Source organism: Paramacrobiotus metropolitanus, unplaced genomic scaffold (assembly GCF_019649055.1).
Source record: "Paramacrobiotus metropolitanus isolate TYO unplaced genomic scaffold, Prichtersi_v1.0 Parri_scaffold0000018, whole genome shotgun sequence".
Taxonomy (NCBI): domain Eukaryota; kingdom Metazoa; phylum Tardigrada; class Eutardigrada; order Parachela; family Macrobiotidae; genus Paramacrobiotus; species Paramacrobiotus metropolitanus.
The window spans coordinates 123,872-143,789 of record NW_026570238.1 but is presented as its reverse complement, the minus strand read 5'-3'; the positions used below and the strand labels follow the sequence as shown (position 1 = coordinate 143,789).

Below are 19,918 nucleotides of genomic sequence, written 5' to 3'. Positions count from 1 at the left end.
TCACTTTCTTGTCTAGATGAGGAATCTAATACGAGCTTAAAATTTTACATCCAGGTGATTTCCACATAAAATATATATTTCTTAAGCTTCTCAAATTGCTGCATTTAAGCATTTTTTTACGAGCATCCAACTGGTGCTATCTACATACAAGCAATATAACTAATATTAAAAGGCAAACTGCGCTCATAGTTGTCAGTGCACCCGGTGAATTGTACACCTCGTAATCTCGCATTCTAAATACGAGTAAAAATGCATGCAGGTGGATTTACAACAGTTGTAACACTAAGGCAAAGTAATAATAATTTTGGAATATATTGATGCCGGTATCGCAACTGCTATTCATGTTCATCGAAGGGAAAAGCATGGCCTTTGTTCAGAATATACAATCAGCATATTATGCTCTTTTGTGTACAGGTTGAATATGATGTATAAAATCCATATAGTCAGCTTGAAATATATTCTCTATCAGGCTTTCTCTTCCATCAAGAATTAAACTGGAAATTGCGAGCTTTGCGCCCGAGTAAACACTACAGTGCCACCGTTCTTCATATATTATACGGAGTATTATACATTGTATTCAGTAGGCATGGAGCACTTCGTGGTGGGTGCAAACGGCATTCATGTGCAGTGTTCACGCTCTAACAATGCGACACGCAATTCTTTTTGTATTATCGCTGAAAACGAAGTATGAAAGAATGGGAAATATTTGACTGTTGCCAGTGTATCATGGCTGTTGCTGGGCGGACAGCGTGAACCAGATATTCAATAGTGGGAATCAACGCCTTCCGCTCTCTTCCTGTCAGTCCCGGTTGCGCGGCCGAGAAACACCTTTTCTTCAAAATCAGAATTATGATGACCATTCATTGCACCTTTGGGCCTCCAGCTGTGATGATCAATGAACCCAGCTTCGTATGGCATCTAGCCGACGATTCCACACATCAACTACACAGTGCCGCTTTTTCGTTACAGTATACAAACTTAATATGCATTTTGCGATACACTTTACCCAAAGTTATTGATATGAGCGTTTTTTGCAGTGCGTCTGGGATGGTGCTTTACAGTTGTTAGCTTCCACAATGTCAATGCAACAAAATTTTTGAAGTAGTGATTTAGATGAATGATAATTTTTCAAAATCAAAGGCCAAACTTTGTAAGCATGCTTGGTTCCGTAAAAGTACTGCAAATCAATGTTTTCAGTCGTCGTTATTAATCGCGCTAAAGCTTCCCTGAAATTGCACTTCCGGTAGTGTGATTCGTATGAGGCACGCTTTGCATGCACAGAAAAAACATCAAAATTATACATTTTACTCTTATAATAACTAACATGCTTTGCAGATTTTTACAGTAATGAAGTTCCACTGTGTCCACTGATACAGTAACAAATACAATATTTATTATAATACTTACAGTACTCGTACACGCTGCATTCTAGCATTCCAAAATCTTTGGTAGGAGGAATTCGGCTGCCAGAAATATCGATGAAATTGATATCTTCGGTTAGCCGAAGTATGCATTGTGAAACGTTGGATGAGCAGCAGGGATTCTACATTGTCGTTGTATACGCATATGAAATCAATAGAAAATTAACAACCACCTTCATTTGGTGGACACTGCATATCGCCCATTTTCGATGGATGTCGTCTGTCGCTACCTGCCTAGTTCCCACCTGCAATGTACCGCCCTCTATTACGCTAAATCCTTTGAATACTTTTCATCCCAGTCAAGAAAATGTGATTAGGCCAAAACAAAATTACACGTTCTAGCGCGGTAACAACACCTTGAAGGCATCGCGAAGGACGTTTCCTATTCTTCATGACTGTGAACGCGGCTGAATGAGTAGCATAACAGGGGCGGAAGACCGGTGGCCGTAATTGGTATGCACTATGTGCAGTTACCGGCCATTTAATATTACACATGGGTGCTTTGGACTTTGCGTAGGACGTCTAAAATGGCCAGCCGGAAGTCATTGTTACGTTCTAGTCACTTGGAATTAGCATAATACATACATTCAAGATGTTCTGAATTTGCTGTCTGTGCATGTAGTAACTGAAACCGTATTACTGACAACAATTAATTTCTCATTTAATTAATAATAACTATTGTTAAATCCTAATAATTATTTTAATTGCACGCCTGTATATGGTTTATACTAAAGAATAATTTGTCATTATACGTCTTTTGCCAATGTCTGTAATGCAGATCCATATACCGCTTTTGATGTCAGCATGCACTTTAATTATCAGAAGGATTAATCATACGGAACAGTTTACGCACTAATCGAACGATAGAATACTGGCGATGTTTGCGTAAGTAAGTACCTAATATTATTAATTGTTACGATAGCTGAATGGCGGAATTCAAAACGACCCACTATCTACAATTTTCATTTGCCGTGGAGCAAAGAAAGAGCCACGATACGCCGTTCAGGCACAAAGGTGGCCCGCGCGCCGGATGCTGAGTTTTTCATTATAATTTAGTGCCGCAAAATGCAGAATTATTGTTGTGCTTCATTCACAAATTTTGCGCAAAAAAATGCCAAACGTATAATGAAATTAGGGATATTGTAATTAGCTAGCGTTCGGCTTAAATTTCGGAACGTTTGGTTCCTTTAGCACAACAATAAAACAGGGGCCGGAAATACGTCATATTGCTGATTGCGTTAACTTCGGCGTAGTCACCTGTGCCGGTGTGCACAACTGCACAGAGCTAGAGGAATGACATCACATTGGCCGCATCATAAACTGGAAAAAAATGCAACTCATCATCAGCTGTAAGCTGCTAGCTGTGATTTTCAGAATGAAATCTTATTTTTGAACATGTTCAAACGAATGTAATTCTGGAACCCAGATCTGTCGCCGCTTTTGTGGATCCCTTTATTGATTTCCCTTATTTGAAACCTTTGGGAACATTTTGAAAATATGTAGGAGCTCGCTGTGGCAAGCTGATCACCCATAACCTTGGGGCCATTGTGGACTTCAGTAGATCCGAGTTGTTTCCTGCATTTGCCGCAGCGAAACCATGTCGGACAAACGAAAACTCCTCGGTACGTGCGAACAACTTGATTTTAAAAAATTCCGGTGCGCGAATTTGTTGAGGTGTTGCCCAGGTTAATTAGCTTATGTGAAAATTGAAACAGAATTTTTGATGGTCGAATGTTGCTGTAATACTTTTGTCGGCAGCCGAGGTGGATCGAACCTTCAAAAAGATCTACGAAGGCATCGAAATCTTTGACGAAATCTGGGCTAAGGTGACACGCTTATAATTGAGGAATTACTTATCCCTGTGATATGGTTTTTAACCGATTTTTTCCCCTTAAAAGCTGCAAGATGCATCCAATCCCAGCTTGAAGGAAAAGTTCGGGGAAGATCTGAAGAAGGAAATAAAAAAATTGCAGGTGCGTGTGCCATTGTAATCAAGCGCCAGTTCACCGTGGGTTCGCTTTCTTTTTTATATCCTGTGATTTATTAGAGACTAAGAGACCAAGTTAAAACATGGATTTCCAGCAGCAACGAACTAAAAGACAAAGAGCCCCTCTTGAAAGCCAGACGTGATATCGAAACGGTAAGCAAGGCGGCAATTTTCTTAAAAATTATTATTAATTAATTTGTATCGGTTTTGCTTGGTTGTTTTATTCTGCTTTGTCTGCTTGTTTTAGAAAATGGAAAAATTTAAGGACATTGAACGGGAAGCTAAAATCAAGTTGTACTCCGATATCGGTCTGGCGCAGGAAATCAAAGTTGACGTTAGTCTAAAGAAGAAACACGACGCTAGAGCTGGACTTTCTGTATGTACAGATGCTTTGACGTTCTTTTCGTGATTTGTTCTATATTAAAATTGTTAGATTCACAATTTTACTGTATTTTAATTTTGAAGGCATTAATTGAATGTTTATTTAGCAATTTATTGAGAAAATGCAGCGGGATTTGGAGCAGTTTGAAAGCGAAATGGAAGTTCTCACAAACGGCGGCAAGAAAAAGAAAGTGGAAAAAGAGGTAGAGCGGCTCTTTGATAGCGGGCCCGGACTTTCTCATTGTGATAATTTTTGCTGGTATTAATGGTTGAAGTCTTAAAGATGATATAGATCTTTGCTGTGAGTTACATGAATTTCTTTTGACGGTCTGTATTTTGCAGAAATTGGAAAAGGCCGAATTTCTGAAGCAGGTCATGGAATCTCATCGCAACCATATTGGGAAAATTGAAATTATGTTGCGTATGGTGGACAATGATAGCATAAATCCCGATTTCGCTGAATCTGTTACGGATGACTTCGATTTTTACCTCAGTAAAGTGCAGGAAGGGCATTTGGAAGATGTCACCTATATTTATGCAGGAATAGATCTGGAGGAGGCAACAGGTAAAACGGCATATCCCAGAAAAGAAAGGTTGCAAGAAAGGTCAAAAATGGGTTATACTTTATTACTGGTCTTATCCATGGATATTCGCTGCAGTATTGCTCTTAATTGGGTTGTTTTGTACTTGGTAGGGTATTACCGGTTTACTGTGATTGTAACGCAGTACATTATTCTTAATCTGCTGCAGTAGTGTGTTGCAGCTGTAATGCTGAAAACGTCTTGATTTAATTTGTTTACGTGACATTTAGGTACTGAATCCCGTGTGCTCAGCAGTCCTGAACCAAGTGTAGCGCCAAAAGAAGCCGAAGAAATGAAAGTGAAAGTTCCCCCAGAAATTACAGTGAGTTTAGGGATGTTTCAAGTGGTCTTTAGCAGGCATTAAGGACTGTTATCTAATTTCAGGCGACGGAACCCGTTACGGTGAAGCCGGCATCTTCCCCTGCTTTAACAGCTGTAAATTCAGCAGCCCCACAAACGAAGCCAGTTGAAACAAAACCAGCTGCTCCGGCAGCTGTTCCTCCGAAACCGATGTAACAAAAACTTATTAGTTTTTTATTATTTTTAAGGGTACTCCTTACTGGAGTACCTTTTTAACGCAAACATTTTTTAGGGTTGCAACACCAAATCCTACTGCACCGCCTGCACTGCTGAAGCCGTACGCGGCGGTTGTAGGTAAACTCTACCGGTATATGAATGTGTTCTGTGTAAATCTCAATAGGAATATTCATTGATATTTGGCTGTGTATAATAAAAGGTTGTCGTGGTTGTTGATACCAGTTCCACTGGAGGCATTTTATCCAGTTTATATTTTCAGCAAGAGCCGTACCGCAGACCATGGTCAAGCAGCCTTTGCCCGTGGTCAAGCAGCCTTTGCATAATCCTCCTGTTTCTTTGGGAAAACCTGTAAATAAGAAAGTCTCGGCGGTTAAGGGCAACATGCCGGCTTTCAAGCCGAAACCTCCTTCGAAAGTTGCTGCCGCTCTGATGAGAGGTACAGCGCGCACGAAAATTCGAAATTAGCCGGTGATTCCGTTCTTTTGGAAATTCATACAGGAAGTGCATGGAAAAGGCCGCACGGAGATTCTCACGCAAAACCTCAGAAAAAGCAGTCTGTGGCGCTGGCCAGTCAGTCCCCTTCACCCATACCGACCGGTATTTCTGGATCCAGTTACACCCCATCAGTGACGAGTAGCAGTCCATCCTGCACACCCGAACCGCTTCTCGCCAAGGAACCCCTGCCGGAAGCCACGCAACTGACAATACAGAACGGCGTGCGAGAGCAGCATTACTCGGTGCAGCCTGTTCCTCCGCCCAGTACGCCACCGTTGCTCGGATTGCCACGAGCGGAAGATGTGCGGAACCCGTGGTCATCGTTTGTGGTGCCTGTGGATAATAATAACGCATCCATAACTGATGAGACCTTGCAGGCGGATTGCAGTCGGAGTCAGTCCAGACATTCTTCTCTCGATCTCGATTTAGACCGGACAGATTTTACCCCACTGGGATCGCTGCATTCGAGTATTCATACGGCGGCAGCGCTGCCAAATACGACGCCCAGAAGGCTTGTGGAGTCGTATATAACCCGCGTGGAACTGGAGTCGCAGTTGGCGCCGATAATTGGGCGAAGGGTACTGGGTCTGGATGAAGCTAGTAGGGACATTTTGCTGCAGCATAGTGGACTTGAAGCGGCCCTTGGTAATCCACCGAAGCCCTCTGATTCTGAAAGACGAAGGTGTCATTTACATAGCATCATATAATCTAGATCGTCTGCTCCGGTTTTGATGTTGTTTTACTGTAGCCGTTATTATTAAGTTATTGTTGTAGCACCACGTCTTCGTGTATAGAATTATTTTCTCATGTTATACTTTTAAAGAATTTAGAGTTTTTTTTGCTGTTGTTGATTGATTTTCCTTGTTACTGTTGGATTCTCAGCATCAATCGCACATGATTCCTTTTCACCATTACAGTATTGGATTATATATCTGTTTGACCGTCTTTTGTAATATTTTCAGATCCGTAGTTCCTTGTGTACCCTGCCCAATTCCTACTGGATGGCCGGCAAGTCCTCCTTTGGCGCTTATCTGTGATAGGAAATTTTATGCTAACCTCGCAACGGACGTCCTGTTTTACATTTTCTATTTTGGAGAGGTATCGTGCTTTGCAAGTTTACTGTTTTGCCGTAACGTACGTATTATATTATTTTAATTCTGCATGGGTCAAAATATCGTAAAAAATGCCGTTATATTACTCTGGGTTGTATTTAGGGCAGCCTGGCACAGTTGTTTGCGGCTACTGCGCTGAAAGAAAAATATTGGCGATTTCATAAGAAGCTGAACTCCTGGTTTAGAAGACTGGAGGAGCCAGTTGAAATTTGCGACCAGCATGAGAGAGTAAGCAATACCTCTTTTGTTTTCTTCCTGTTAAGTTGCAGTTTGTTAGCTAGGGCCAGTAGTTTCCGTTTTCTCCTATCGTTTCGCAGGGGAACTACGTGCTCTGGGATTTGGACACATGGTCGGAGCAGGAAAAAGAAGATTTTACTTTCGAATATTGCTACCTCGAAAATGTTAACCTGGACCGTTACGACCATTCCGCTGACTACTTTTCGTGGTCTGCCGTTCCGTATTTTTCTGTTGTGAAGGACAGTTTGCTGAAGTAAAAAATTGCAGTATGAGATGCATGACAGGTGTATAAATCAGTGACTGAAAGATTAGGTTTTATAGAAATGTCCTTCACGGTTAGCAAAATAGATTTTTACGTTTGTGATAATAAAATTATTTTGTCTTTAACCGGTAGTCCGCCAGTAATCCGCTTTCGTCTGGGACGAGATACCACGGCCGTAATTTCTTTACGTACCCTGACTGACCGGAAAAGCGGTTTCTTTTCACATTCCTCGTTTAGATGTAACTGGTGATAATGGTATCCACTAAATTCTGTTAGCTTGGATTGCTAAGACTACATATGCAACAGCGTCAGTGCCATGAAATAATTCACCGATAAAGCAGCACTGCGAACGATACCACCTGCATGCAATGTGGAAAAGGTCATCATCGCACTTTGCTGTTTTTCGTATATTTTAATAGTTAACACTGGAAGTTATTTTACATTTTATCAAGCATCTTAACTAAAATTCATCAGGCCAGCATAATATTCATCCATGCCGCGTCACACGTTTCCAGCTACTGCTGTTCGTATGGGATTGCGAAGTTGCGGACCTGCAGTCTTGTTACTCTTCTACGGTATCTATACGAGTACCGGGTAAGGTGTTACCTAGTGGCTAGAAGCGTACCGCAATGGTTATCATTACAGTCAACGAAACTGAGACAGGACTCAAAAGTCTCAAATTATTCTTAATTCTTGCTAATATTGACTTTTTTGACGGCTTTTTACCCAGTCAAAGAAATTTGTCGATCTCCATAACATCGGGCTCTCTTTTAGATCGTAGTGGTACTTACCCCTCCGCGCTTATCCATAAAACACTAAAGTGACATTTCCTACGGAAATAGCTCCGTCAGGCCTGGATGGGAAAGGGAAATAATCGGGATAAACGGAAACTGGATACAAACCACATGGAATACATACTTCTATAATTATTAGGCTATTAGCCCAACCACATTCTAGCGACAGCTATGCTGACTATGCAGTATGCCCGTATTAACTGGCATACCGTAAACCACACCCCTAACTTGTGCCAATCACAGGGGTGTAACATTTTGGTTACAGATTTCCCCATAGACCGTGCAAGAAACAAGCCGTATACACTCTTATACAGAAAGTCTCACTTTCTGTTTTTTATAGTGTATAAGTCCTGCAACAGTGTGCAGGCCTGACGGAAAAGATTCCATACTGTGACAGTGTGGCGGGTTAGTAGCAAATACTGTGCAGTGTGCAGTACACTACAGTCAGCGACTTTGCTACAGTACTCAGTCGACGAAGATTCGAGTTTTCACTTTTCCGTAATAATTTTGTTTTCGTTTTCCACACTTTAGTAACCCAAGTGAATCTGTTGGTGTTAATTGTCAGATTATTGACGAACGCATATAGTTTTCTCTTTGTTTTTAATCCTGATTTTGCATCAGCCTCTCGAAATGAATATAAGATGTGCACAGGTGCGTTATCCCTGGTTTCGCTAGATTGAAGTACTGGTACTTAACTGGTGTCATGTCTGAAATATTTTCTTCCTGAAGGTGGCGGATTTAATGAATATGCAACACTGCAATCTCTTGTGTTTACCGGAGAATTACCAACTAAAATACTACATGTACCACGGTTTGTCGTGGCCACAGGTAGCGTTCGCCTCAGATCCCTAGTCCTTCGGATGTATCAATTAGCGTGCTGTTTTTGCAGCTGTCCTATATTGCCGAAGATGATAAACAGCGTATAGTTGGTTATGTTCTGGCCAAGATGTGAGTTGACACGAGCTAGGTTGTTTTCCCTTCAGTAAAAACTGTAACATACTCAATTCGTGCTGTGCAGGGAAGAAGACGACGACGAACCCCACGGACACATCACCAGTCTGGCTGTGCAGCGGGAATATCGACGTCTGGGATTAGCGCAGAAGCTGATGAACCAAACCGCCCGCGCCATGGTGGAAATTTACAATTGTCGTTATGTCAGCCTGCACGTGCGCGTGTCCAACCGGGCGGCGTACCATCTCTACTCAGTTGTTTTGGGCTTCAAGTAAGCCCAAGCTATTATTGGGTTCACGAGTGCGCAAGCAAATATTGCATGGCACTGTTTCTTGCTTGTTTTATTTTTTCCATTGAATTTTCTTTTTTTTGTTTTGCTCGTTAACAGTTACTTAATAGATGGGTTGAAAAATTACAATTATTTTTATGCTGTATGGTTTATCGAACCAAATTTCGTTTTCTTCCGGAATGGAAGATTCTTGAATTTTGAAAGCATGAATTTATTTTCGTAGGACAACTGAAACTGAACCGAAATACTACGCCGACGGCGAGGACGCGTACGCGATGCGTCGGGATTTAGTTGACTGGGCACGCCAACTGGATATCAAGCCGCCGCATCCCGTAAAGTTTTTTCAAGTTGACCGCCGTCATCGTCGGCAGGGCAAAGAGAATCAGTCTGCTCCAGCGGCAGCTATCGAAGCCGCGCCGTCGGTGCAGGCGGTGACGGATGACGTCTCCCGGATGCAAGTGACTGACGCCGCTGACACTGATCAGCACAAAGATTCTGCTGCTGCTGGAGGAAAAACTGCAGAGGCATCCAAAGAAAACACCACTGCTTCAGATCAACCGAGTGCGACGAAGAAGAAACACAAGAAACGAAAATAATATGCAACCCCTAGTCCGTATGAAATCGGTATATTTAACCTGTTTCTTACTACGTGGTTGTTAACCAAGTAATTTGCTTTTTTTATAACAAACTGGTTAGCCATTTGCTGATTTATTTCGTTAGATCGATTTATTTAGTAAAAAGAAAGTAGACAAATTTAAGGACAATTTAGCTTTACGCACTGTATTGAACGGTAGTACACACAGAAGAAGAACCCATAAAATAAAATGCACACAACTCAACTTAGAACAAAGCCGTATAATATTCGAAGCACAGTGAGCAAAAAGAATCTATATTAACCAAGCACTCAACGGTGATTCCACTGATAAAATCACTATTACAAGGACAGATTAGCCAGCTCAGGACAAATGAAACGAATGCTGACCCTCTTTGCATGCTGTCTCCAACCGCTTGGCCATAATTTCCATGCTGGAATAATCAGGTAATTTCAGATAGTTGACGCACGTCATCACAGATGGCAGGAATTGATCCGCATTCTGATCGCCGGCTACAGTTTTTCGCACCACAGTGAAAGGTGGATTGAGGGCTTTGAAACCTGCAGTGCAATAACAATCAACAAAAGCAGAATGTGATCAATAAAACTTTCACCGAACATGTACTTAATCAACCACATTGTTGCGGGTGCATATTGTAACATACGAGAAGAACTAGTCACTATAATGTCGTAGAGAGTTCGTAATGCAACTTTGAACTGACCTCCCACCGGCAGTTTAGGCGATCCTGTAACAAACTGCACAAAATCACGCCGTTCCTGCGCACTGTACTTGGCCATAACTGTAAAGAGCCACTTCACAGCTTGACTGTCCACCGTATAACCATGATCGGGATGACAAGATTCCGTCAGGGTTCGCACGTCCCACCCTTCCTGTATGTGCTCACCATGACCACAAAACAAGGCATCCAGTTCTTCAGCACGGAACAGGTGAATATGCTTCAGTGGGATGATAGCATTGAAGGCATCCCTAAATGCCTCCATTTGCCGGCACACGCCTTCCCTCAAGTACCAATATACAACAAGCTGCAATGAACATGAAAAAATGATTACTTCCAAGCATGCTTAACTTCAGAAAACTGGCAATGCCACTTAAAGGTAGACCATTTGAAAAGAATGCAAAGCGTCTTACATTGACATATTGTTCCAAATTTTCAAGGCTGACAGCCTTATCTCGTCCGCCGCGGCATAGCTCAATATCATCATAACCAGGCAAAGTGAAATGCAAACACAGATCATCCACTGATGTTCCGTCGTACAATAGTTCCTCATCCGAGCCCATTCGTTTCCGATCACCCATTTCACTAACAGATTCCAGCCATTTTTTTCGACGTGCAATACGATAAAGCTTTTCCATAGTTTTCGCCATTTCCGGATCGATATGCGCCAAATCCGATAAACCCAATTTGGACTCTTCGCCTAACATCCATTTGTAGAAAACTGGGCTGAATGGGATATCCGTCTAAACACCGAATAAACCATTCTTACGTAATTCTAGCAATGGCAAGATTTCACGGCTTACCATTCTGAAGTCCATCACAGCTTTTGCCATAAATTTACCCAACAAGCGAAATTTTCCTTCGATTTCTGTCATTTGCGCTTTAAGGGTGCATTGTCCAATTGGTTTGGGAAACAATCCACAAGGGGCGTAAACATAAGGTCCAGTCGACATATGATTGGAAGCACCGTGCCACAATCCTAGTTCGGTTCGCTGGAATTCCCTTTGAAAGATGTCATAGTTAAAAATACAAACACAAATGCATCGAACCTTTCGTTTAGTGGCACTATAACCCAACATAATCTAACAAACGAAGTACGTATTTGAATCTGAAGCTCCACTCAGGTACAGCTCTTAAAGACTACAAGTTAACCATTTTCTTACTTGGACACCATCGAATAATATTCGAGCGTTGGTCCCAAGCCAGTTCCCACTTCCTCCTGATACTGAATTTCCAAAAATTGCCGGGTATGGGCGTACTCATCCATTATCGTCTGGGTCTGGACGAGAAGATTTTTCCGCGAAACCACGCGTTTTCGGCGTTCGATGCGCGGCAAGACATGATCATGTCCACTGGACGAGCTCTGCTGACTATTGCTACGGTGCAGCGCCATTTCGGGGTTGGTGTCCATTAAACGCTGCATAGCGCGGTCCCGATCGAATGCCGTAAGAAAAAACAGTTGCAGACGAGATTCAAAGGGAAAGAGAAACGGAGCATAAACGGCAATCTGAGTCATCCAAGAAGGTACTTGACCCGTAATGACCATCATAGGATCCTGCATCTGCCTATTCATTTTCGTTACCAATTTACTGTTCAAAAATTCCAGTTCTCCCAGGCGGGGTAGAAGTTTCGACTGGGGCTGATAAATTTCCGGCCAATAATAATTCAGCGCAAATAACACGCGCAGCAATGTAATGACCTCCACAGAAGGATCACTGATAGTAACAAATTCCGCAGATTTCGTATTTAACTGCGTATCAAGAGCTGATTCAACAGGTGGACAAATGGCTGTTTCCCATACCGTATTATTACGGTCTTCTTCTCCTTTCGGAGTGGCGTCATCTAAAAACAGAACCGATGACAATGAATACCAACCCATACATAATTATATACACAGCATTAAAGTTAACATATTGATCAACCTAAACACATGATACATCACTGCTTTACTGGCAAATACGAGTAAGTATGTTTACCAAAAAGCAACAGTACATACTATTCTGCTCATTCTGTCCACTTCCAGCCAACTGCGCTGCCGCTTCATCTCGTGCCAATCGATAATGTATCGTATGCGTGTTACTAAACAGTGCCATCTGACCGGCACCAAAATCAGAATCTCCATCCGTATCTTCTCCATTACCGCTCCTCCCAAAATGTCGAATACACTGATACAGACTCCAGTTATATGGCAGCACGTTGTTATTATATAATAACTCCAATCGATACCGGCCGTTGGCCCGAGCGGCATCGGCAGCCATCGACATAGAATCCAGCTCATCTTCATCGGATACCTCATCCGTATCCGGCGCATTATCATCCGCTGGCCCACTTTTTCCGCATCCTCGTGCCACCAGATAGCGTTCTATCGTATGAATGGGTGCTAGCGGTTCTACTCGTACCATGCCTCCCTTCCATTCCCGAATGGTAGTCACATCCGGATGACGACTCAGAGTACACTTCAACTGACTATGTGCGAACATTCGCATGATCGGATGCCGCCCGCCCGCGGCACCCAATCCTAATACCCCAGGCACCGTTAAATCCATTACCCGTACGGGGAACTGTTCCAGCTGGTTAACACAGGCGCTCAATTTGGAGACCAGGGCACTGAATGCTGGCACCGAATCAATGCAGTCAGCGACATCGAACACGTTCACAAAGCTGGATTCCGCGTCTTCCTCGGACGGACCGTCGAAAAACACATGCAGAAATCTTGCAAGCCTCCTGCGGCGAGGCGTTCCCGTTGACTCAAACTTCGCTTTCCGCTTAGCGCGTTTAACGACTAAATTAGCATCGAAATTATCATCCAGCCATTCCGCCTGCGTAAGGTACCGCAAAAGTGTTCCGATGACATTACTGTGAATGACTTCAAACGGAGAGGCATTCCCATCCAGAATCACTTGCTTGATTTCTTTCAATGCCGTGAGTTCCTTTTCCGTACGCAATTTTTCAACTGAAGCATTGAGAACCGCTAAGGAGCCGGACTGGGAAGAATTTGAACCGGGTATATAGTCAACAAGGAATTTCTGCGCGTGGGCTTTGATCCACTCCGTAGCTTGATGACGATAATTCTGCATTGAAACCGTGCTGGCTGGTGGAGCCGAAGGCGTTGCAGAGGAACTACTGGATGGAGTCGATAAGCTAGAAGAAAGGCGATCCAAAACTGCACGGCCTTCGTTCGCTAATCGCATGCGAGCCAAAGCTATACGGTTCAACGGTGTTGTCCCCGTCGTAGGTGGTGGAGGCGGTGGTAAAGGATCCGTTATCGGTGGACTGGAGCCGACATCCGTATTCGAGGCAGTTTCCGTTGGACCTATTACAGTCCAAAGGTGCGCAACAACATTGAACGTTTAGCAAACAGTTAAAAATACAATCAATGAGGCTGCACACTCAAAGATATCACAAACAGGTCGGTTGTTCACACCTTTTATGCGCAATCAGATCTCAAACATAAAAACAAAGATTGCATGCGTATGAATCTCAAATGACCTAAGCGGTCAGAACCATTTAAAACACTTAAAAAAAACGTGCAACCAATTACCTGCTGGATGACGACGTCGTCCAGTAGTAAGAGCTGTCCAATTGCCACGTCGCGTAGTCGATCGTCGGGTCGTTGTCTGGGTTTTACTGCGTGCTGCTGGGGAGCCGCCACCTGCGCTGTTATCCCCATATGTGTCTCCGCGATTCGACGAAGACGGAGTTGCGCTGTCCGAAGATGAGGGCTGCGAGCTTTCAGACGAAGAAAGCAATAAATTGCTGGGCTCTCGTGTGTCACTATTCAGGGGGTCGTTATTATGGTTCCTGAATATGACACTTTCATTTTTCGCGCACAAATTCATTTGATACACCACACCTATCACACAGAAATAAACCACCGATTTAGCATACTTGTTACAGAACGCAAAACATGTTGCAAATTGTCTATTCCTGACCTTCACGGCGAAAATGAACACTAAAAGTCTGCGGTAGCTTCTGCATCAACAGATCCGCGAGCTGGATGGCATGAATCACAGATTTTATATCATTAGTAGCCAAACTGCTAGCAATATTGCTGAAAAAGAAAAATAGGGTGGTTAGAAATCGGAAATTAAGGTTGCGACTAAAGTAAGCCCCGATAACGGGCATACCTAGATACGGGCAGTCGCTGCATGATACCAGCCAGCAAATCCGGACTGGCGTGATAGGTCATGCGCAGTAAGGCTTCTGAACATTTATGACGGATAGCCGCTCCAGCTGAGGTACTGTACACTTCATACAGCACGCAGAACAGGTTGCGGATAAAAATGGCAACATTAGGATCACACGATTCTACAAACATAGCTCGCAGCTAATTAATCCCATAACTATAACGGAAGCGATTGAATGAAGTAAACAATGACATCTTTACGTCACGAACCCAACAAAATGATTAATTTCTAGCAGTAATAAAGTAAATCGAAAAAAACGTACGAGCAACAGGTGCCGAGAGGCGGAGGGATTTAGCCACAGGAACCACCTCCTGTCGTTTAACCTCGCGCGACGTTCCAGTATCCTCATTAATCTGATGCATAGCCACCAGATCGATCACATACTGAGCCTGGGGAGTATCAATCAGTACGTCCTCCTGGTGCGTGCGGAAAGCATTCTGAAGCGAACAAAAACCAGTGACACATGAGAATTAATAATAATGAACCAGGAAATTTTAACAGACTGGGCGAAATCTATGGCAAATTTGTTAGTGGTTAGAATGCGGCTGTTGCTTCGGTACACACCTCAATTGTTGCGCACTCTGTATTCGTGTACGGTATCCAGGCATTAGAATCGTCTTTCCAATACCAAATCACTTGCTGATCACTACTACCGGAAACTTTCCGCAGCAGATCATCGACAGCGAAAATTCCATCTGTCGGCAGTTCCGGCAATAAAGCACTGCAAAAACAACTGAGTTCAAAGCCTGCTACGATCGTTCAAAGCCTGTTCAAAGCCTCGTATTAACATACAATGCTTCGAAATATGACGGAAGTATTACGTACACTATAAGTCGAATTAATTCATATCCTTCTTGAGGTGATCGAGCACTCTTTGACAATTCCACACGCGTCCCCAATGTGGACGATCCAGTCAACAGGAAACACAACGTCTCCGTAATTTCTGTAACAAAATTTTCACTATTCCTCCGAAAATTCGAAAGAGTATCTGGAGCCATGATACATACTGTTATCGAGCAAGTGTGCCGATAAATCCGGACAGGCAGTGCAAATATGAGTCAGCATCTGAATAACCATAATAAAGATCTGACTGCTCAGCACTGACGGAGAAGTGATAAGAAGATGCTGTATATTCTGCAGTAATCCATGTCCGGCAACTTCCCGTAAACGATCGGCATCGTTGCGGAAACATTCCACAATACGAGAGAAAGCCGCGCAGGTGTTCTCGATACATTTTTTGTCGCTATCTTGGGCCAATCGCTGACTCAGCAATGGTAACACCGGTTGAATAAATTCAAATTCTTCGGGCGTCAAATTACTGCAGCAGCTGGATGTAATCATTAGGGCATTTCGCTGGGCAGTCGAAGAAAAAAATTCAATGTAATTCAGAACTGCCTGGACTCCATTCTGCAACCGGCAACAAAAAAATCAAACGCGGAACTTACTTACTTGCAAACGAATATGTCAAGCACCGTAAATGATACTCACACACCGTTTGAAAATATAAAAATCAAGATCCAGAAAGTAATAAACGTTTTAAAATATACTTACCGCCCGTAGTATCTGCTTGGTGTGTCGGCGAGAAAGCATTTCTAAAGCAACCAGACTCTGCTCTGCAACGTCAATGTATTCGATAGACTGCAACTTATCCAAAAATGCTGGAATTGCCCCGACAACAACTGTAGAAGAGCGCGGCAAGGATTCCATCATGTATGACAGAGCTCGACAGGCTTGGGTCACCTATAAACAAGAGTACAGTACTCGAAATGTGCAAATTGAGTATCAAGAAATTCAGTACTTATACATACCAGTTCGTAATTCCCTTCCCCGGCGATTACTCCCGTCAGTGCGGCAACAGTTTGTTTAACCGGAAATCCGTGCAGTGTATCTTCGTTACCCATAACTAACATTTGACACAGTTCCGAAGCAGCAGCCAACTGAGCACTTTCATCAGTGCCCTTCAGTGCGGTCAGCAACTGCGTACATTTGTTGTCTAAAATCATCAAAACTAATTATTTTCAAAACTGGAAATCACAGTAATAGTAGGATGGAAACATACAAGCCAAGACAAGTATCGTACCTAAATGGAACTTGCTGTCATTTTACAGCAATACAACCCTAAAAAGTTTTCACGAGATCCATCGAAATACTTTACACAACTTACAGCACTGCGTACTGCCTCCAGCCTGACTACCAATTCGACCAAGCATCTGCTGGAATCGAGGAGCGAGATTGCTGAACAGAGATGACGGCAGTCCACGGGCTTCCAACAATGCCTGCAGCCGATTTACATCAAATTCGTCTCCTCCAAGCGCCTCCAAATCTCCCAACGCGGAAAATATGTTACTGGCAAGGCCAGCTATCATACGAATAAAACAAAACGTTTGTGTCAATAAAAAAAAGTTGAAGAATAACGTATAAAAAGTAACAATATCTACGTATCGTTACAGACGTCTTTCAAATAATCATTTCATTATGTGATGTTTGTAATTATTGTTTCACATTTTTATGAGTCAAATATTTACCAGAATCACTCGCAGCAGAACGATTCGAATTATTCTGCGCCATGCTGTTAACCAATGCAACACCAGGAGGTGTCGGAATAGGCTGCTCTACTGGCTGTGCAGATTTGCCACTGTCTTTGCCCAATAGGGATGCCGCTTTGGCTTTTACAGATAACGATTTCGCTACCGACGGCTTTTTGTCCTTATCCTTCTTGCTCTTCGACGTAGCTGATAAACTTTGAACCACCGGACTGGCAGCACGCTTCACTGACGCCACTGCCGCTCCTGTTTTGGACGGATTACGCTTATCGACGTGATGCTTTCGAACCCGCCTGCCAATGGTGTCGTCAGCAATATCAGTTGCTACTGCTGTGGATTCCGTGGGTGCAACAACAGCCTTGGCGGTGCGGCTTCGGGTGACAGGGAACGATTTCGTCGACACTGCCTTGTTAGTCGTCTCGTCTGAAGACACGTCTGCCACGGAATCCGCTTTGTGTAGCGCTGCGCCCATGCGCTTGGATGTTTGCTTTACACCTAGTGGATGGCATTAATTTCATCAGCCCTTACACAAACGGTAATGATAATTCAAACCAAACAGCGACTAATAAGAAGTTCTAAAATCAACAGTTACGAAAGTGAGCGTGGATGAACCATTTACCCTCCCGAGACCTATCCACCTTCCGACTGCGGAGATGGCGAAGAGGTGCCGTTATCTGCGCTCTGGGACGCAGATTGTGTCCTCGCTGAGCAGCGTCGCCGTCGTCTTCGTCCTCGCTCTCAACCGGTCGTTTAACGGGTGGTTGCTTCAGCTCTTCGTTCAGTTTGTTACTGCCGGCGCTACTGTGCTTCGGCAATCTGGATCTGCCCTTGCCTTTAACCACAGGGCCGCCCGTGTCCTGTTTCGCTCGCTTTGTACCCACAGTGGACAGACGCTTGATCGTGTTACTGCTAGCGGTTGGTTCTTCAGATGGCGTACGAGAAGTTGATTTGGATGTGGAAGGATTCGATCGTGATGCTATACGACTACTGCGACGTAAAGATAACTCGTCATCGACATTTCCACTTCCGCGTCTCCCAGCACTGCAAATAAGCAAAGTATATATAACCATCCATGCAGGAAACAACGATTTTACACCCTCAATTAATTAAAAAAAAATTACTTAGAAACTTTGAAAACATAGTCGCACTCACTACAGCATAACTACTAGATAAAATTTTATGCATTACTGCAAGCAAACTTTTCCAAGATTTTGTGACAACAGATTTCAAAGCGAAAAAAAGTTTCACAGACTGCTGTCCATCGTAATTGCCATACGTGCGCATTGTTTACGTTGGTTACAGAGCTAACAACATCATCAGGAAAGACCGAATTACGTAATGAACAAGCCCGCGACCTACTCTGACGAAGATGCACCCGTGCCTGTTGACGACACCTTAGCAGGATGGCTTGACGATGACATCAATAAGTTCCCCGCAGGTGTTCATGAAGTCGCCGAAAAATTGTTCCAGGAAATGACTTCGTTACGCGTCCTGTAAAGCAAAGTCGAAATTGCTATGATATCAGCTTAATATGCATTCGGGCCGCGATGTAATACGAAAAATGCAATGAGGTCCATAAACCATTGCCTGCCACGCTGCACACCAAAACACAAACGTCAAAACTCAAACTGGTTCGAATCATCAAGGCAATTTAATTTGCAATTTCATTCGGAAATCAGTTTGTTGTAAACTGAACTCTCGACTAGGACACTAAGCTTCTGGACAACCAAACCACACCGCCGTGACAAATAAGCTCTTCGAAAAACGAACAACCTAACACCATCACTCTTTAAATGATAAAACTGAAGTATCGCGAAAGGACATAATTAAGACCACTTCAATAACTGTTTCTGTAAATTCTAAATTAATAATATTTATTACTTACTAAAAAGTTATTTCCAGAAATCAGGGAAAACGAGAAGCTGAGAACTGGTTTTTGCACTTGCCCTAATATTACTATGCTAATAATGCAGCTAACAAAAACATTTCTGCTTCTTCAAGTTCAAGAAGCACACCACAGAAGTATTCGCAGTCATAATAAAAATTATTCAAAATGAGCCAAAAGATTGTTAAGGCCTACATAAAATGAGCCCAAAGTCCCCAAACCTAAAATTCTCACAGCGAATCTTCATGTACTTTACTCTCATCCGAGATCACCAGCTTCCCCTGCCAGTAGGTTACAGACAAGGTCAGCAGGCACCTTTGAGTCTCCAGCATCTGATCGATACTCGTCACAAAACGCAGGAACTTACGACGCCACTTCTCACCACGTTCATATTGTTACGATTCTCTGTTTTACGGTCCAATTACTGCAAGACCGCGACATTTTGCCATTGCTTTCAGCCTGTCACACATCCGTACGGCGATATAACGATTACTTTTGTCAATTTCTTTTATAACTTATTTCTTTAAAAAATCGGAATTCACTCATCCTAGCAATAAATACCACAGAGCAGCAGGAAACTTACCAAAACATTCAAGCTCTCTCACAAGTCTCTGAAAACAGTTCTCTGCTAAAATCTTTGAAAAACGCATGGATTCAAGAGTCTTTCTTGTGGAATAAGACGATTTACATTTTTATTCTGAACTCGTCAAACATCGACTTTTTGTTTCCAGCTTTGAGCTTGTTACAAATCAACGAAAAAGCAACGAACGAGCTTTGCTCATCCAAAGCGTGCAACATGATTTGACGCAAGCGTACGCCGTACGCATTGGTCGTACGCATCGGCGTATGTTTGTACTAGGAAGTACACGGTCAGTTCAATATAATAATTATATAAAAGCATAGAAAATCCACCTATACATGGATGGA

The 19,918-nt window shown here is 43.0% G+C and overlaps 3 protein-coding genes across 5 annotated transcripts; 2 read left to right on the top strand and 1 right to left on the bottom strand.

Moving 5' to 3' along the window:
- The first annotated feature begins 2,773 nt into the window (after window positions 1-2,773).
- LOC129585816 (CCR4-NOT transcription complex subunit 3-like) lies at window positions 2,774-7,200 on the top strand. Its single transcript, XM_055478690.1, has 15 exons — window positions 2,774-3,043; window positions 3,180-3,247; window positions 3,320-3,394; window positions 3,469-3,561; window positions 3,656-3,784; window positions 3,897-3,992; window positions 4,132-4,354; window positions 4,601-4,692; window positions 4,755-4,882; window positions 4,963-5,024; window positions 5,167-5,343; window positions 5,406-6,084; window positions 6,365-6,500; window positions 6,617-6,742; window positions 6,832-7,200. Exons 1-15 carry the CDS (start codon window positions 3,019-3,021, stop codon window positions 7,006-7,008), a joined length of 2,286 nt encoding a protein of 761 aa, XP_055334665.1. The 5' UTR covers window positions 2,774-3,018; the 3' UTR covers window positions 7,009-7,200.
- A 954-nt stretch (window positions 7,201-8,154) lies between these two features.
- LOC129585968 (N-alpha-acetyltransferase daf-31-like) lies at window positions 8,155-9,871 on the top strand. The gene is made up of 5 exons (XM_055478926.1): window positions 8,155-8,458; window positions 8,537-8,635; window positions 8,697-8,755; window positions 8,826-9,029; window positions 9,271-9,871. Exons 1-5 carry the CDS (start codon window positions 8,438-8,440, stop codon window positions 9,641-9,643), a joined length of 756 nt encoding a protein of 251 aa, XP_055334901.1. The 5' UTR covers window positions 8,155-8,437; the 3' UTR covers window positions 9,644-9,871.
- On the bottom strand, window positions 9,740-19,727 carry LOC129585967 (E3 ubiquitin-protein ligase TRIP12-like). 3 transcript variants are annotated; one of them, XM_055478922.1, is made up of 20 exons: window positions 19,575-19,727; window positions 18,466-18,597; window positions 17,726-18,147; window positions 17,089-17,601; window positions 16,728-16,922; window positions 16,372-16,556; window positions 16,115-16,303; window positions 15,571-15,970; window positions 15,389-15,506; window positions 15,128-15,284; window positions 14,826-15,000; window positions 14,504-14,684; window positions 14,309-14,427; window positions 13,918-14,229; window positions 12,373-13,689; window positions 11,540-12,218; window positions 11,180-11,378; window positions 10,790-11,119; window positions 10,362-10,683; window positions 9,740-10,200 (listed from the first exon to the last, which is right to left on the bottom strand). In XM_055478922.1, exons 2-20 carry the CDS (start codon window positions 18,525-18,527, stop codon window positions 10,004-10,006), a joined length of 6,072 nt encoding a protein of 2,023 aa, XP_055334897.1. In that variant the 5' UTR covers window positions 18,528-18,597; window positions 19,575-19,727; the 3' UTR covers window positions 9,740-10,003. The 3 variants fall into 3 exon arrangements, with proteins under 3 accessions (XP_055334897.1, XP_055334900.1, XP_055334899.1); XM_055478925.1 differs by lacking the exon at window positions 19,575-19,727 and adding an exon at window positions 19,307-19,442; XM_055478924.1 differs by lacking the exon at window positions 19,575-19,727 and adding an exon at window positions 18,992-19,227.
- Window positions 19,728-19,918: the final 191 nt, after the last annotated feature.

Bases quoted from the DNA above. Each gene is read 5' to 3' on its own strand.
- LOC129585816 (XM_055478690.1), top strand. From the start codon at position 3,019: ATGTCGGACAAACGAAAACTCCTCG. The intron at 3,993-4,131 runs GTAGAGCGGCTC...TGTATTTTGCAG, and splicing joins AAAAGAAAGTGGAAAAAGAG to AAATTGGAAAAGGCCGAATT. The intron at 6,501-6,616 runs GTATCGTGCTTT...GGTTGTATTTAG, and splicing joins ACATTTTCTATTTTGGAGAG to GGCAGCCTGGCACAGTTGTT.
- LOC129585968 (XM_055478926.1), top strand. From the start codon at position 8,438: ATGAATATAAGATGTGCACAG. The intron at 8,459-8,536 runs GTGCGTTATCCC...TTCTTCCTGAAG, and splicing joins TGAATATAAGATGTGCACAG to GTGGCGGATTTAATGAATAT. The intron at 8,636-8,696 runs GTAGCGTTCGCC...CTGTTTTTGCAG, and splicing joins ACGGTTTGTCGTGGCCACAG to CTGTCCTATATTGCCGAAGA.
- LOC129585967 (XM_055478922.1), bottom strand. From the start codon at position 18,527: ATGTCATCGTCAAGCCATCCTGCTAAGGTGTCGTCAACAGGCACGGGT. The intron at 16,304-16,371 runs GTATGTATAAGT...TCTTGTTTATAG, and splicing joins GGGAAGGGAATTACGAACTG to GTGACCCAAGCCTGTCGAGC. The intron at 14,428-14,503 runs GTATGCCCGTTA...TTTCTTTTTCAG, and splicing joins CAGCGACTGCCCGTATCTAG to CAATATTGCTAGCAGTTTGG.